Here is a 17,136-nt window from a genome sequence, read left to right on the forward strand (position 1 = left end):
AGCTCAATAACAAAAAAACGAACAACCCAATCCAAAAATGGGCAGAAGACCTAAATAGACATTTCTCCAAAGAAGATATACAGATGGCCTACAGACACATGAAAGAATGCTCAACATCATTAATCATTAGAGAAATGCAAATCAAAACTACAATGAGATATCATCTCACACCGGTCAGAATGGCCATCATCAAAAAATCTAGAAACAATAAATGCTGGAGAGGGTGTGGAGGAAAGGGAACACTCTTGCACTGTTTGTGGGAATGTAAATTGATACAGCCACTATGGAGAACAGTGTGGAGGTTCCTTAGAAAACTACAAATAGAATTACCATATGATCCAGCAATCCCACTACTGGGCATATACCCAGAGAAAACCATAATTCAAAAAGACACATGCACTCTAATGTTCATTGCAGCACTATTTACAATAGCCAGGACATGGAAGCAACCTAAATGCCTATCGACAGATGAATGGATAAAAAAGATGTGGTACATATATACAACGGAGTATTATTCAACCATAAAAAGGAACGAAACTGGGTCATTTGTAGAGACGTGGATGGATCTAGAGACTGTCATACAGAGTGAAGTAAGTCAGAAAGAGAAAAACAAATATCGTATATTAACGCACATATGTGGAGCCTAGAAAAATGGTACAGATGAACCGGTTTGCAGGGCAGAAATTGAGACACAGATGTAGAGAACAAATGTATGGACACCAAGGGGGGAAAGTTGGGGGGTGGGTGTTGGGATGAATTGGGAGATTGGGATTGACATGTATACACTAATATGTATAAAGTAGATAACTAATAAGAACCTGCTGTATAAGAAATAAATAAATAAAAAGAATTTGGCACATGCCTCAAGGGAAGATTGCTCACTCTGCTGTGTGTATCTTTTCTCACAAAACTTGATCCTCAAGCCCCGGCTGCTTTTGCAGCCCTGAACTCCAGTTTTTATCATCCCACAGTGAGAACTGTTGGTTTCTCTGCCTCTTAGCTGCCCTCTGCTTAACTTCTAAACTGAATAGGCAAATGCCCCAGCGGGGAAAGCAGCTTGAAGAATGTTGAGTTCACTTCACTGACCTTCCCTTGTCTCAGGGATCTTGGCCCCTCAAGTTCTTGCTGCTTGGGAAGCTCTCTGACAACTTCAAAACAGATGTTTTCTAAAAAAAATTTATCCATTTTTAAAATAATTTTTCTCAGCAGAAGTGTAGGTCAGCTACAAGTTACTCAACATATCCACAAGGGGATGTCCCTGGTATTTCATTTTTTAGCATCGTATATTTAAGAGCATGATTGTTATACTCAAAATTTGAAGACATTTGCTGTTTTCTTCTGCACTACAAACCAACCCATCATAATGTTTTTGAATGAGCTCTATGTGTCTCTGGTCTCTTTCAACTGTATTCTTTTGTTGATATTTCCTGGCTGTTCTACCCAAGGTCTTGCTGTATCTGATATTATGTTATTACACGGTGTTCTGTCTTTGGCAAGGAGTAGTAGAAGCAGAATATTAAAATTTACATTTATACTGCCTTTGGCTATGAACTGTCTGAGAGACTATTCTACTTCTTTCCCTTTATAACTCTCAATCTTGAGTAATAAATATTGGGGACAACTATCATAGTAAAAAAAATACTGCAAATGCCTTTTAAATTTAATTATGGTAGAAACCACTTAACAATTACCTCCTACTTTTTTATTTTTTATTTTTTCATTTTATTTTATTTATTTTTGGCTGCGTTGGGTCTTCGCTGCCGCATGCAGGCAGGCTTTCTCTAATTGCGGTGAGCAGGGGCTACTCTTCATTGTGCTGTGCAGGCTTCTCACTGCAGTGGTTTCTCTCGTTGCGGAGCATGGGCTCTAGGTGCGTGGGCTTCAGTAGTTGCAGCACGCGAGCTCAGTAGTTGTGGCTTGTGGGCTCTGGAGCACAGGCTCAGTAGTTGTGGTGCACGGGCTTAGTTGCTCCGCGGCATGTGGGATCTTCCCAGACCAGGGCTCGAACCCATGTCCCCTGCATTGGCAGGCGGATTCTTAACCACTGTGCCACCAGGGAAGTCCACCTTCTATTTTTTTTAAAGAAGTGACTTACATAGTAAATGTACTTACTGTTGCTTAGATGAATGTCACTAGAATTTCTCTTCAACAGGGATATGGTCTGAAGTAATAAGAAAATTTAATTGGCTTAGTAACAGTTCATAGATTTCTAGGGTGCTGGAGGTAGACAAGATCTTATAGATCAGTTAAGACAACATACACATTTTAAATATTAAAGCACTGAAACTCATTCAAAGTAATTTTAATTATTGTCTGCTTGGTTCCTGGGAGAGCAATAACAAACCTGCCTGTGATTAGATGTACAATTTAAACAATAATGAAATTACATCCAAAAAGGTCTTCTATTGCCTGCATTGTTGAGTTTTTGCTTTTTTTACATTTAGTCCTAACAATCTTTTCTATGTATCTTTTTTCAAATACAGGCAGTAAAATAATGGCAGGGTACAAAAATGGCTGAATTTCTTATTCTATACTTTAATAAAGTGATAGGCTCAAATGCTGGACCAGCAACAGTATCTTTCTCTTTGATGACTGGAGGGTATTTGTTAGGTGTTAGTGACAGCAGAATCTTTTTTGAATGCAATGCGTTCTGGGACTTTCAGAGGATATACCTGTACTCATATACTGCATTCTGCCTTTTTACTTCCCATCCTTAAAGCCTGTCAATGTACACTTGGAAGAACATATACAAGAGAAAATAGAAAGAGGAGAGGCATACAAAGCTATTTTACAGACAACTACATTAGATGGTCAGTAAATATAGGTTCATTAAATAAAAAAAGAAGTTCAGAAAGGCTACGATATAGTTTATTGTGTGTCTATCAGAATCAATACATCATCCTACATAGCAATTCCAAGGGAGCCGTAGTTCCTGACTCACTAACTGCTGATGCAGTTTGCAATTCTAGGGTGTAGCATGGTGTATGTGGTCTAGTGGAAAGACCAAGGGGTACACAGTGAGCTGACTCTGCCACTTGCTACCTGCATAACCTGGAAAATGGTCACATAACTTCTCTGAGCCTCAGTTTCCTCATGTGTAAAATAAATATAACAGTGGATGCCCTGCTAATCTCTTAGGGCTGCTGTGATGATTAACTGAGGTTATATTTCTGAAAGGCTTGATACTATATAAGCTCCACTGAAGTGAACAGTATTACTATTTTTATAATGAGTGACTAGTTTACAAAATCTGATGTTCATCTCTGGGATACTTACTTGGACTCGGTGTTTTGTGTCATTTGTGCTTTTATAAGTAGAAAATCATGGCCTATGCTTACAAATAAAATGACTTAGTAGAAACCAGAAGGTTTGGTAGACCTTAAACCAATGTTTTCCGAAGTACCACTGGGTAATTTAAGGGGTAAGTGGATGAATATTTTTGATAGTAATATGTATAAGAAAAATATACAATCAGTACAGCAAAACCATTTATAGCTTGTTTTCTGTTTTCATGCTAACATGCAGTTTCCTATTTGAATAAATGGATTTAAGTAGCAAAACTGGAATCTATTTAAAGAAAAATATTAAATGAATAACAGTGCAGGTAGTATGTGGATAAGTAAATACATATATCATGATGGTGGTATTTGTGTGACTAAAGTTGGGGAAACATTTCCAATGTTTAAGTCAGTCATCTCATAGAATATGTCATTCTACTAGAACAACAACAAAGACAAAAAAAATTCTAGCTCCACCATTTGGTTCCTTATTTAATAAAATAATAAAGGCACTTGTGACAGATAAATCTTGACTTGCATTGAGCTGGGATGGACTCTGGCGGATTTGTCTATCCATTTCTTGTCACCATCTACTTGAGTAGCTCTATCCTGGCAGAATCAGAAAGTTACCTGCCACCAATGCTATTTCTTTACAAGATAATAAAGACAAGTCTTAACAAAGTTCCAAGGGTTTTATTGGCTATTGAAATTTTTTTAACATTTATATGATGCCATGCTGTCAGAATTCTTTTTAAACAATTGTTTTAGTTGCCCTGGAGTTTACATGGATTTTTGTGGCCAAAAGATAGTAGAATAAATAAAGCAACAGATAGCTATCCAGTTTAGTGAGAAAACGCCTTCAACTGTAACATTTCCTAGCTCACTGAGTCTACCAGTGAATAGATTAAAAGTCATCCAGTCCTCCCTCTCTTCTCCCTACCACCAAATCCTAGAAAAGTAGCTATTCATCATTTTCTTAATTTCCAAAGAAAGAGACACCATCAGTTTCTTTTGTGGTACTGTTCAGTGTTTCAATACATCTTCTGTACTTCTGACAATTAAATTCTCTTCCAACACGCTACTTACTAAACGTAGGAGTCTTATTCACTTCTAAGAACACCCCCTTCTTGTGTGGTAGAAATATCAATGATACATTAAAATACCAAATAATGACATTTATTTATAAAAGTGTGCTGTCAGATGAAAGAAATTCAAAATTATATATTTAATGTGTTGGTTATATAGCTGAAATTTAATAGCAATCTCATTCAAGTCCTTGTCTTTTAAGAATTTTGGTACTAATATCCAGACATGTAATGATGCTACCCAACTAGGCTGTAACTATCAGGGCAATTAGCTCCAGATTATTAAAATCTCCAATCTCCCTCAATCTTTTCATAACTTATCACACTAGTTTCTGATATTGTCAGACCCTACTTACACAAGAGAAAGCTTCTATGACAAGCTTTTAAAAAAAATAGTGGTAAAATATACATAACATAAAATTTACCATTTTAGTCATTTTTACATATATAATTCAGTGGCATTAAATACATACACCTTGTTGTGTAACCATCACCACCATCCATCTCCAGAAATTTTTTTCATTTTCCCAAACTGAAACTCTGTACCCAATAAATAATAACTCCTCATTTATGACAGAGCTTTAAAAATCATTTAAAAGATATAGTAAAGAACAATTTTAGAGAGACGCATTTAGCAGTTGTTCTTCCCAAAGCATTGATATCTTTTTTCCCTGATTGTTAAGAATCCTCTTTCAGCTTAATGAAGCAGCTAGCTATTCATTCCACACGGCCCCCAACTCCTTCCTGGCCCTGGTGAGAGGAGGCTGCAGGACTAGAGGAACAGCTGCTTCACTGCTCCAAATTACAAATATGGTGTGTCTCAACACATCACAGCTGCTGAGCAAAGAACAGATGGGACCCTGATCTCCCAGTAGACCCACTGGAACCACTGTCTTGAATGTTAAACAGTGATCAACAGAGAGAAAGTGATTTGTTTTCTCTAGTTAATAATCCCTTCCGCAGACTGGAATCCTTCATGTGCAGGAACACGTGAGCCAGTCTGAGGTTTCAGCACTGGGGCTCCTGGCTCCAATCCATAGCTTTTGTTTGCTGAGACAGACAGCATTTGGAGTTGGAATGTGGCAAAGCTTGTCAACACACTGGGCTTTTCTCTGCTTTCCAAACACATGTGAGGCAGACTGGCTCTCCATGAAGCTGTGATCTTTTCTGGGGAAAGGAAATGTCACATGCAAGTCAAGAAAAAAAACATACTTGGAATCAAGAGGAATAATTGGTCTGGGCATCAAAGGGACAAATTCTGATCAGTTGACGAATATGTTACAATTATTTTTAGGTATAGATGTTGATCTAGATTAGTCTAAATCAGTATTGCCTTATGGAATATGCATATGTGCTTAAAATAGAAACCGTTGAAAAAAACAAAAACCTGAAGGATTTTTGCAATGGTCAGCATTACTCAAGAAAAGCAGACTGGTGCCAGTGCCCCAGAAAGGCACAGTTATACTGACATTCCCCTGGATGTTACCCCTCTCTTCCAAAAGCAGCACAATTACACATGTCAAACACCTTAGGAGCTTTCCTTTCATCTTTCATGGTACTAAACACAACAATCTCTGGAACTGGAAACCTTAGGTAACGGCTTCAGTCTGATACCCAAGACCCAGAGACGCATGAGCTGAAAGCATTACCAGAGTAATGCTTCATCCAGTTGAGGCTAAATGATTAGTGCACAGTACTCACGAAAGAAAAAATTCAGTTAGATAATCCTGGAGGTGATTAGAGGTTTACCTCTCTTCCAGGACCTCAGACTATTTTGGCCAGGACTCATGTCGTTATCACTGGCATGCACACTATCATCACTAGACGGAAGATACCTCCTGGGTCATCTCTCACTTATGATGGATCTATTGCTTCCTTTCCACTCTGAAAAGACTTCATGTTTTAGACCCACAATAGTCTCTACTTTCCAGTTTCCCAGTGACAGCATCTTTCAGAGGAGCCCTCCCCGCCCCACAACTGAGTGTTTCATCTTTAGCCAAGGTCCTTTTCTTAGGATTCAAGTAGGCTTATGAGAGCCCCAAAGCCAGGCACCAAAGTTATTATTCTTTGACTTTCTTCTTATTTACCTAAGAATTATCTCTGGAGGAAATATTTTTTAATTTAAACATGCATTAAAGTAGGGTTTCAGTTCACTGTGCTATACTAACTTATGTACAGGATAGTATGGAATACCTTTGTGCATAGTAGGTGATAAACCATGGTCATTTCATGCTTTGACCTTATTTTCCATGGACTTAAATTAAATACACCCTTCTGTAAGGATTTTGTGTATCTGTATTTGTTTATATCTAGCCTCGCTTAAGTTAGAAAATATTAGAGAAAAGAACAATAAAATTTCCTCTCATTGCTAAAGGTGTAAAAACCCCAGTGCTTCTTGTGTAGCAATTTTATTGCCAGTGAAAGAATGAAGATAATGAAGTTAAGAATGTGTGTTTGGTTAAAAAATACATCAGATGGTGTGGAACTAGCTTGAGAACACTTGCTTTGATATGACTTTAATTTTATCAAAGCTTGGACTTGTTCCAGCTTTGCCTTGGAGCATCCTAGTCAAGTACATGTCTCATTGCCAAGATCCTCATGCAACTGGAGGGACCTTGGTAGAGCCATGTGCTTTGGAAATGGTCAAACTGGTATGTGGCTTAGAGCTGTGGAAAAAATTCATTTGTTCATTCAACAAATATTTATTGAGCATCTACTATGTTCCAGGCACTGTTCTAGGACCTGGGGGCATAGTGAAGTAAACAAGGAAATATCTCTGCCTTTGTGTGTTCCAGAGGAAGGAGACAAACATAAAAAATAGGAAAATCATACAGTATGTTAAGAGGCAATTAAATGGTATGGAAAGTAATAAATTAGGGTATAGAGAAAGAGGGGTGCCAGAGCAAGGGAATTGCTATTTGAAATGGTGTAGTCAGAATAGGCCTAATAGAAAAGGTAATAGCTGAGCAAAGAGTTAGAGGTGAGAGAGTGAGACCTGAGATTATATGAGAGAAAAGCCATTCTAAGCAGAGCTTAGCACACACAAAGGCCCTGAGGTGATAGTATACCTACTGTATTCCAGGAACAGTAGGGAACTCAGTGTGACCACACAACCCAGAGTGAGTGAGCAGAAAGGTGATAGGAATCAGAGAGCTAAGAGAATGAGCCGGAGATCGCATGGGGCCCTAAACATTTTCAGGCATTCAGCTCTCACTCTGAGTGAAATGCTGTGCCAATGGAAGGTTTTGAACAGAGGAATGGTAAAATTTAGCTTTTGTTTTAGAAGGTTTACTGTGGATGCTATGTTGAGATTAGATTGCAGAGAACAAGGGTAAAAGCAGGCAGACTAGTTGGGAAGTGTTGTATTAATCCAACTGAGAAATGATACTGGCTCAGACCAGGGGGTAGCAATGAAGGTGGTGAGGAGAAAAATGACTGGATTCTGGACATATTTTGAAGGTAGAACCAACAGGAATTCCTGACCATCTGGATGTGAAGAGTGAGAGGAGGCGAAGAGTGGCATATGATGGCCAGGTTTGGGGCCTGGTCAACTACAAAGGGTAGGATAGGCTTTAGGGCAAGGCTGTTAGGAGCCTCGTTTTGACCATGTTCGGTTTGAGATGTCTACTTGACAATATGTGAAGATGTCTATTAGGCACTTTAAATAAACAAGTCTGGATTTCAGAAAAGAGGTTGGAAATTTAAATTTGAGATATGACAACACAGAGCATTTAAAGCCATGAAACAAGATGAGATCACCAAAGGAGTGAGTGAGAATAGAGAAGTTCAAAAACTGGGCCTTGGAGCACTCCAGGGTCAAGAAGTCAGAGAAGAAAGGGTGAACTAGCAAAGGAGTAAGCAGTGAGGTGGGGGAAAAACCAGGAGAGGTCAGAGTCCCACAGACCAAGATAAGAAAGTCCTTCTAGGAGGCAGGAGTGATCTACTCTGTCCAATGCTACTGATGACAAGAATTGTCATCAAGGACTGAAAATTGACCACTGGCTTTAGTAATGAGGATGTCATTGGTGAGCACACCAGAAACATGACAGTACTTTCACAATATTTTAGAGCTGATCATGGGGATGACTGGTTGACGAAGCCCACACCCCATGACTCTGATTGCCCAGTTTTTCAGGGTGATAACTTTACTGAGTGAAACGCTGGGGGAAGGGGTTGCACAGTGCACACTATTTGATAAGACCAAATTGGGCAGGACTCCTTCTCCCACCCTTTTAATAGCATGTAGGATTCTCAGGTCTTTATGGAAATGAGGGAAAGGAATGCTCCTTGAAGGAGCATAGGTGGAGCTTCTGATCAATTCTGGTTGGGCTATCTCAAGCACTGCCTTTTGGGAAATGAATAGACCTCATTGATTAAGCTTCAAACTATAAAGATGCTCTAGAAGCCATTTCATTTGCATGCATTATTTAGGACATCTTTTTTCCCTCAATGAGGCCGTTAATTTCTGCATGAAATAATAGATAACACTATGTAAAAATTATTTTTACATTGTGTATGTAAAAAAATCAATATTGGCAAAGAAGACAATGAAATCACGTACAAAAACCTGTGCATATTTTTTCAGGTAGAAAAGATATAAACTTTTCATCAAATGAGCAAAGATTAAGAGCTACTTATGTAGAGTGCAAGGCTTTTTTTAAAATGAGCCACAGGTGCACAGAATTATATTATGGCTGTATTATTCTAGAAATTACTATTAATATATTGCCTGTTTCAGTAGCTTCATGGTAATTATTTAACACCAACCAGCTGTATTTTGTGGGGGGGCTGATCTGTAGTTATGTCCCATTTCTGTGGTGTAAATACTTCCATCATGGCCCATTTCAAACTACCAATGTGAAGCCATTTGGACCTACCAACAGAAATCACACAATTGACTGCTGGGAGCCAGTGGAAACAGGCCCCAACACACCACTGCCTTATTTACATGCGAACTAATTCTGCTTCTGCCTGAAACCAGCAAATTCAAAAGCAAACTAAAATTAGGAAAGGAAAATGGAAATGTAAAGTGTTATATAATTAACATGTAGTATATGATGTATAGTATATAGTATAAGATATATAATATATAAAATGTCATATATAATTATATTAAATATTATATAATTATATTTTCAAGAAGTGTCACAGAAAACCTCAGGAAAGAGGGCAGGACAGGAAACTCATATTTGAATATGTATTGCATGTGAGCATATGTCGCACACATTATTTAATTCTCACAACTCTGTAGCACAGGTTTATTAATCCTTATTTTTAAATTGAAAATAGGTTCAGAGAGGATAATCCATTAGACCACAGTCACACAGACAACAAATGTTAGAGCCAAGACTTGAACCCAGATCTACCTGACTATTCCCCTAAACTAATGTCTAGAAGCTCAGAATATTGTCCACGAATTAGTAGGATAAATTCTGATATGTTAATTGCCACCTCAGTGGCACAATACTAGTATATTTATTACCTCCTGTATATTAAACTGAATTATAAATTATTACATGAAAACACTTATTTTGATGGTCTAAATTTTGTAGCATATTTATCCTCCTTGGATTATACATATTCTCCAAAATTATAAAATCCTTTATCAGTACTGTAGTCAAGTCATCCATTGACTCTGATTTGTTTCCAAGAACACTACTCAAAAGAGAAAGAAGAGGGGAGGGATAAATTAGGAGTATGGGATTAAGAGATACAAACTGCTATACATAAAATAGATAAGCAACAAGGATTTACTGTACAACACAGGGAACGATATTTAATATCTTGTAATAACCTATAATGGAAAATAATCTGAAAAAATATACATGTATATATAAGAGAAAGAAGCGAATATAATTAGTGTCCTTTTTAACAATACCTGACGTTGCATTGCTCTCAAGGCTACTACATGTACATCGAGGCTTCCCACATGGTGTACGGACAAAAAGCACGACTCTTGTCCAGGCCTCTACGAGGAGTCACTGGAAAACACTGCTTGACTTTTTTCTACCACATGTATGGAGCAGGGACTGGCCTCCTGAATGTTTATTTGAAAAAGGAAGGTGACAGTGAAGAGGCCCTCTTATGGCGAAGAAGAGGTGAGCAGAGCATCTCCTGGCTACGAGCGCTGATTGAATACACCTGTGAGAGGCGACACCAGGTAAGCCAAAAGAGATAAGAATCAAGTGATGGGAAATATTCCTTTAACCTTCTGATACTCTCTTCTTTTTCTTGCTACCATCAAGCATGTTTTGTTCTTTTTCAGGGTCATAGATAAAGGTAGTACTTGTTTAAGAGTAAAAATAATTAGTCTATATTGACTGAACCTAACCAGTGAATGGGAAATTAGGCAGAAAGAGAAAGCTTTGGGTATTTATGCATCAAGTGATTTTTGCAACTCAGTGATGAAAGTGTATCTATTTTTGTCTTGGTGCATTATGAGTGTCAAGTATATTCTGTGTATCCTGCAAACCTCCAAAATAGAGTCTCTCTTTCTTCTAAACATGGCGTTACCTAATTAGTTGTTGCAGCTGCATCTTTCACTCATCATTAGCCACACGCAAGGGCTTTTGTTGTAAGCTTCTATTTAACAGAGTATGTGGTCCAGAGTAAATTTTTAAGCCTCTGTCTGCACTGATGCAGAAGAAACTAGTCTTGATCCTATGTCCTGGGTCTCCCCTTGGGTCTTCTCATGGGCGGTAGAAGACCTCCATCCTACAGGATCCCAATGATAAGGGAATCTGGACAGCAGTAAGAAAGAGCCTTTTCAATTCCAATGGGTGAGATTGAGCAGCCAGTTAGTCTAGAAATCAGCAGCAGCCTCCTGAAAGCCACTGACTTCACCTGCCTACCGTGAGCCAAGGCTCCAGAAAGCTCTGGGGAGATAATATTAGACCCCTGACTATTCCTGAAATTGCTCTATAGAATTCCAGGTGTGACCTTCAGCTAAAAGCCCTACTTCCTCCTCATCCTTGCTTCTGGACCAGGACCCCTCAACTTTAACCACCGGCCGCTTGGTTTAAGCAAATCTTAAAGGAAGATTTAAGGAAGAAGTATCCAAAAGAAAGACATTATTTTACACCACCCCTTAACCAAAATTAATTTTCTGCAGACCTAAATGGGAATGAATTGCAGAAGCTCAGGTGACCAGGTTACAGTGCCATCTAGGGTGCTGGATTGCTAAGAACAAATGACAGAGGGAAGATGTGCCATTATTTACGGTTGGCCCATTATCTCGGCATGGATAAAATTATCTAAAACTTTAGCAAAGAAAAAAAGCCCCAGGAATAATTTTGATAGTGATTTAATATCTGCTTACAGAAGGAAAATGGATCACTGAGGAACTTATTGATATCATTGATCATCATTCAGAGATGATGAATTAATTTTTTAGGCTATCAGGGCACTCATACTCCTACCCTATTCAAATGTCCTCAAAGTGTGGTCCTGAGACCAGCAGCAACACCTGAAATGCATATGCACCTGATATGAACTTCACCTGAAATACACATTCTCAGGCCCCACCTCAGAACTACTGAACCAGAAACTCTGGGGATTAGGGCCCTGAAATCTATGTTTTAACAAGCCTCCTGGTGATTCTGATGCACTCTAAAGATGAAGAATCTCTGTTATTGGACGAAACGAATCTGAGTCTCTCAGGTAGAGCCTGAGCACTGATGTTTTTTAAAACCCCCAAATGATGCTGATGCAGAAGAGCTCTAGAATTTGAGTTCTATGGAACAGGTGACTTCCCAGCATCTAACCTGGGGGCCAGGTACAGGTCCTTGCATATACTAGACTTGCTAGGTGGCTTGTTGTTTGAAAATATTTTTGAGCACAAAGTAGTGAGGCACCTGGGGTGGCATCTTGGGGTGTTCAAGTTCAAAGGTGAGGAATGACCTGAGAGACTTTCAGCTCTCAATTTGGAAAGAAGATTCCAGACCATTCCCTTTGGCTCAGAATGGAACAGATATGAATCTGCCATGAGGAATTTTCTTCTTGATGTTGTGATTCCCTCAGGACTGTCTGGAGACCACGATGAACTAGGTTCTCCAAAACATCCTAGTGTCTAATAAAACACAGAGACACTCATGTGCAAATGGCCACTTCTATGTACCAGGTACCTACAGGGCTGAGAGCTGTGCATGAGTTCTTCCAATTGATATCATAGCTCCTCTTTAAAGATGGGGAAAACCAAATGTCCAGCTGGTGAGTGGCAGAGTGAGAACTCAATCCCAGATCTGACTGGTTCCAAAGTTTGTGTCCCTAAGCCACTGTTCTACGTTCCCTCCCACCACAGAAGTCCCAAAATACACTCATTGCCCTGGGTGCCACAAGCACTGAGTGATCTTGGAGAAATGTTATCCTCTCTGAGACTGTTTATACATTTTCAAAATGGGGTAATAATGCCTGCCGTGCTGATATCACCAGAGTTAGAGTGAGGGTCCAATGAGATTATGTTTGTGAAAGGGTTTATAAACTTTAAAGTACCAAACTATAAAAAGATAATATTATTGTTTCTAAAAATATATTCTCTCCCAAATCTCTCTGGTCTTTATAACCATGGCAGACCTGGTAATCTCAATAGCTACATCAGGCATCCAGACTGAGATCCTATAGTATGAGGCCAAAATATCTCCTTTTAATAAATATTTATTGACCATTTACTATTTTTAAGTGCAGAGGATACTGCAATGCACATAGCATAGAGTTCCTACTCTTTTTGAGTTTACGTTTTAGTGGCGGAGAGGTAGAAAATGTGAAACAAAAATATACAATGTAACATCAGGTGTTAATAAGTGCTATGAAAAAGAATAAGTCAAGCTGATCAGGTAATGAGGTCAAAGAAGTATCAGGGAATACTCATGTAAGGCCTTGGGTGACATGGTAGAGTTTGAAATTTATTCCAAAAGCAATGAGAAACCATCAGATGGCTTTAAGGTAATACGGTCTGATTTATATTTTAAAACAATCACTCTGGGTACTACATGGACGTAGGCTGCGGTGGAGTAGACTCTGGGGGCTCCTGCAGGAGGAGTAGGAGTGGTGGGTTGGGCTGTGCAGCAGAGGTGAGTTGTCATCAGAAGCCCACAGGACTTCCTTCCGTGTGGAATGTGGGTTTTGAGAGAAAGAGTCAAGATGACTCCAAAGTTTTTGACCTGAGCAACTGCTAGAGTGGAGTCGCTCTTTGTTGAGATGAGGAAGACCTTAGGTGGAGCAGATCTGGAGGAGTGAGGGCGGTATGTGCAGGAGGGAAATTAACAGTTGGTTTGGTCTGGTTTGGTTTTTGATGCGCAAAACTTTTGATGTCTATCAGACATCCAAGTGGGTGTGTCATGTAAAAAATAGGCTATGAGACTGGAGATCAGGAAAATGCACACAACTAGAGAAGTAAATGTGTACATTGTCAGTGGTGGTGGGCAGGTGTAGGTGATTTTTAGAATGCTGTAGTACTGCTGTCATTTGACATTTATCCTATAGGGGAAATACCTGGGTGGCCTCTGGATGATATTCCAGTCATCAGAATTTTTTCTTTGTAGAAAAAAATGCATTAAGTGGCAAAATTTCAATCATGTCCTTTCCTAAGGGATTTATTAAAGTGCTAAGCAGAACCTGACTCGCCATTGATCACAAACACAAAATGATTTTATTTCCTTTGGATTCCTTGCTTACCTTTCCTCCTCTGCTCTCAGGTGTTTTCCTCCCTGATTTCTTATATTTTGATACCATTGAAAGAGAGTGTTAGACAAATTCTCAGCTCAATGAAATATTTATATCATTTATATTGTTCATTATACTGCCTAACATTTAGTAGGAATTATTATGTGCTGGGTACTGAGCTAAGACCAGGTCTTCAAATTTTCTTATTCATGGTACCCTTAATCTCAGTAATTTTTTTCCTGGTGACCCTAGACCAAAAGATAGCTAATGTTCCATTTATCAAGTAGTGGAGTCCCAACAATAAGTATTTATGTGCTAATGACTTAGTAACCATTTGAAAAAAATAATATATTTAAACTGAAAGAAAAAATAATATTTTTATCTAATTCTAAAATAACCACAATTATTTAATAGAATTTCTACAGCTACAAATAGGGGAATAATACAAAGGGGCAATCATAATGCTATAAAATGGTGATCACTCAAATATGAAGGAAATTCAAAGGAGAGGATTGTATGAAATCAAGTGTTTGGCCCAACCAAAGACAATTCAGGATATAATTCCATCAGGTGATTTTCCTATTATGCTTCCATTGCAGAGGTAGAGGTCAAAAAACAGATTTTACTGTTTTCCAGAAAACCAAAACACATTAACTACACTCATATATCCTCCTATCTAGATGTGCTAGGACATTTTTTCCTCTTTTTGCCATTTATTTGGATTCTTGTTTAGGGTGATATCTTTAGAATTTCTATTAATGTTATTTTGCAACATTTCCATTATTAAAGCTTCTTTGAGTCATTAATTTCAAGATAGTTTCATATGCTTATTAATTATCCACTTTATAGTCTTTGATTTAGTTTAAATCATAAACTAGTCCAATGGGGAGTAATTTGCTCATAAAATGAGTAGAGCAAATGTGTCTTCTGGACGATTTTCATTACCTACAAGCCTCCCTGGAGTATTCGGTGGTTTATTAACCATTATCAGAGCAGCCTTAGAGCTGGTAATATGATCTATTTTCCTTAGAACCTGAATATTTGATCAGTTATTTTCTTCTAGGATCTAAAGTCATGAAACTGGTTTCCTCTTTTTCTTGGGCTGTGTCTTGGATGTTATGGTATTTAACATGATAAGTGACCCATTGTCTTTTTGGTAAATTTAATTATTATACGTTGCTGTTCATACTTGGGTCTCATCCGTCATTTTAATTCTCCCACCTAGTACTAGTACGAAGGTAGATTTAGGGAGAGCCTAAGGAAGATTAGGCTCTGGGCCCCTCACTCTCATAGACCCTGTGAGTACCGGGGGTAGAATATTCTAGGTGGGGAGGGAAACCAGGTCACCACCAGGAGACATTTCTTTTTTTTAAAGTAATTTTTTGTTGTTGTTGTTGGGTTTTTTGTTTTTTTTTTTGTCTGTGTTGGGTCTTCATTTCTGTGCGAGGGCTTTCTCTAGTTGCAGCAAGCGGGGGCCACTCTTCATCGCGGTGCGCAGGCCTCTCACTATGGCGGCCTCTCTTGTTGCAGAGCACAGGCTCCAGACGCGCAGGCTCAGTAGTTGTGGCTCACGGGCCTAGTTGCTCCGCGGCATGTGGGATCTTCCCAGACCAGGGCTCGAACCCGTGTCCCCTGCATTAGCAGGCAGATTCTCAACCACTGTGCCACCAGGGAAGCCCCCCAGGAGGCATTTCTAGGTGGGCATTTCTGGGAAATTGCCTTAAAAGGTCTCAGAAGAAAGGAAATTGAAACTCCAAGGCTCTAGTAATTTTTGTGAATTTCTTTAAATTTCAAATAAATATTCCCTTTTGTACCTAAATTTGAATTGGTGATTTTGTATTCTTTTCCTGAAAGGGGGCCCCTGAGAACAATCTAGGTTTCCAGACCCATACAGCCTGGATTTGCCCTTGACCAGCATTGTTTTATCAGGATGACTCTATTTCTAAATTCAAACTTCATTATTTTTCAGATAATTTTTGAAGCCATTCGGGGAGTGTCAATAAGAAGTGATATTGCCATTGATGATGTTAAATTTCAAGCAGGATCCTGTGCGGGTAACAATATTTTTACAAATTATATAAGTTTGACTGAAAAGGGATTTTGCAATAGTCTCAAATCATAAGAATGCAAATTAAGTATTTTCTGCAATAAAAATAGAGAAAACTATTATTGTCTATTTGTCTTTCCTGACAGAAATGGAAGCTATAACTCAGCAATCATCAGGATATTCTGAGGATTTAAATGAAATTGAGTATTAAGGAATGATCTGAATCGGATTAACTAAACAAAGCCATACCTCTCTTCAATCAAAATGAAAAAAAAAACAAAAAATGAATGAATACTGGACAGTCTTAACCGTTTCATAAGTTATAAAATGACTTCAGAGCACTCTTTTTCATTACTTTTGCAAAAAATACTGACTCAGGGCTTTTTTTTTTTTTTTTTTTTTTTGCATATGACAACTGTTACTAGAAGTACAGGCTGCTGGTTTTGCCTAGATCATTCATCTTAATTTTGGTGCCAGTTAAAAATACAAATGTACTATATTGCAGTCATTTTAAAGTATGCAAATAAAGGGCACAATCAAAATGAGATGTGCTCACTTAAATCTGCATTCAGTGAATGTACTGGGAGGAGAATAGGTCTTGTGGGTTTCCTTTTGAAGTTCAAGTATCATAAATATTTTTGAAGTAATAATGTGAGGTGTCAGTAATATCTGCAGAATGAATGCAGCTTTTCACAGTAACAAGTTAATCTAAGAAAATAAAGTCTTATTTTCTATGTTTTATTCATAGAAATGGAGTATTAATTTTTAAATGTTTTTACCATATGTGATAACAAAGGATCTTTCATGAATGTCCCAAGGTATAAGTCAGTATTAATTAATGCTGTATTACAAGGCAATGCTACCTTCTTTTTTCCCCCTTTAAACTACTTTTGAAAGTCACTCTGAACACTTGGATAGAAATTGCACTCTTTTTTTGTAAAGCAAGCTTAAAAATGTTTATGTACACATACCCTCAGATTTTAATAACGTGTTAAACAATTTTACTGATTTTTTAAATAAATGTTTTGGTAATATTTTGAGTAATATGAATTCAAGCAGATATACT

At 38.2% G+C, this 17,136-nt stretch overlaps 1 protein-coding gene across 4 annotated transcripts in view; it reads left to right on the plus strand.

Moving 5' to 3' along the window:
• MAMDC2 (MAM domain containing 2) overlaps positions 1–16,461 on the plus strand; it is a 168,583-nt gene extending 152,122 nt beyond the window's left edge. For 3 of the 4 annotated variants that reach the window (XM_059924875.1, XM_059924874.1, XM_059924873.1), the window contains 3 exons: positions 10,264–10,523; positions 15,993–16,077; positions 16,217–16,461. In XM_059924875.1, the coding sequence (XP_059780858.1) occupies positions 10,264–10,523; positions 15,993–16,077; positions 16,217–16,281 (410 nt within the window). In that variant the 3' untranslated portion in view covers positions 16,282–16,461. Of the gene's footprint in view, positions 1–10,263; positions 10,524–15,992; positions 16,078–16,216 lie in introns of those variants that run through there. The other variant, XM_059924876.1, reaches the window with a different exon arrangement.
• Positions 16,462–17,136: the final 675 nt, after the last annotated feature.

This window comes from Balaenoptera ricei, chromosome 6, assembly GCF_028023285.1.
Source record: "Balaenoptera ricei isolate mBalRic1 chromosome 6, mBalRic1.hap2, whole genome shotgun sequence".
In the NCBI taxonomy this organism is placed as follows: domain Eukaryota; kingdom Metazoa; phylum Chordata; class Mammalia; order Artiodactyla; family Balaenopteridae; genus Balaenoptera; species Balaenoptera ricei.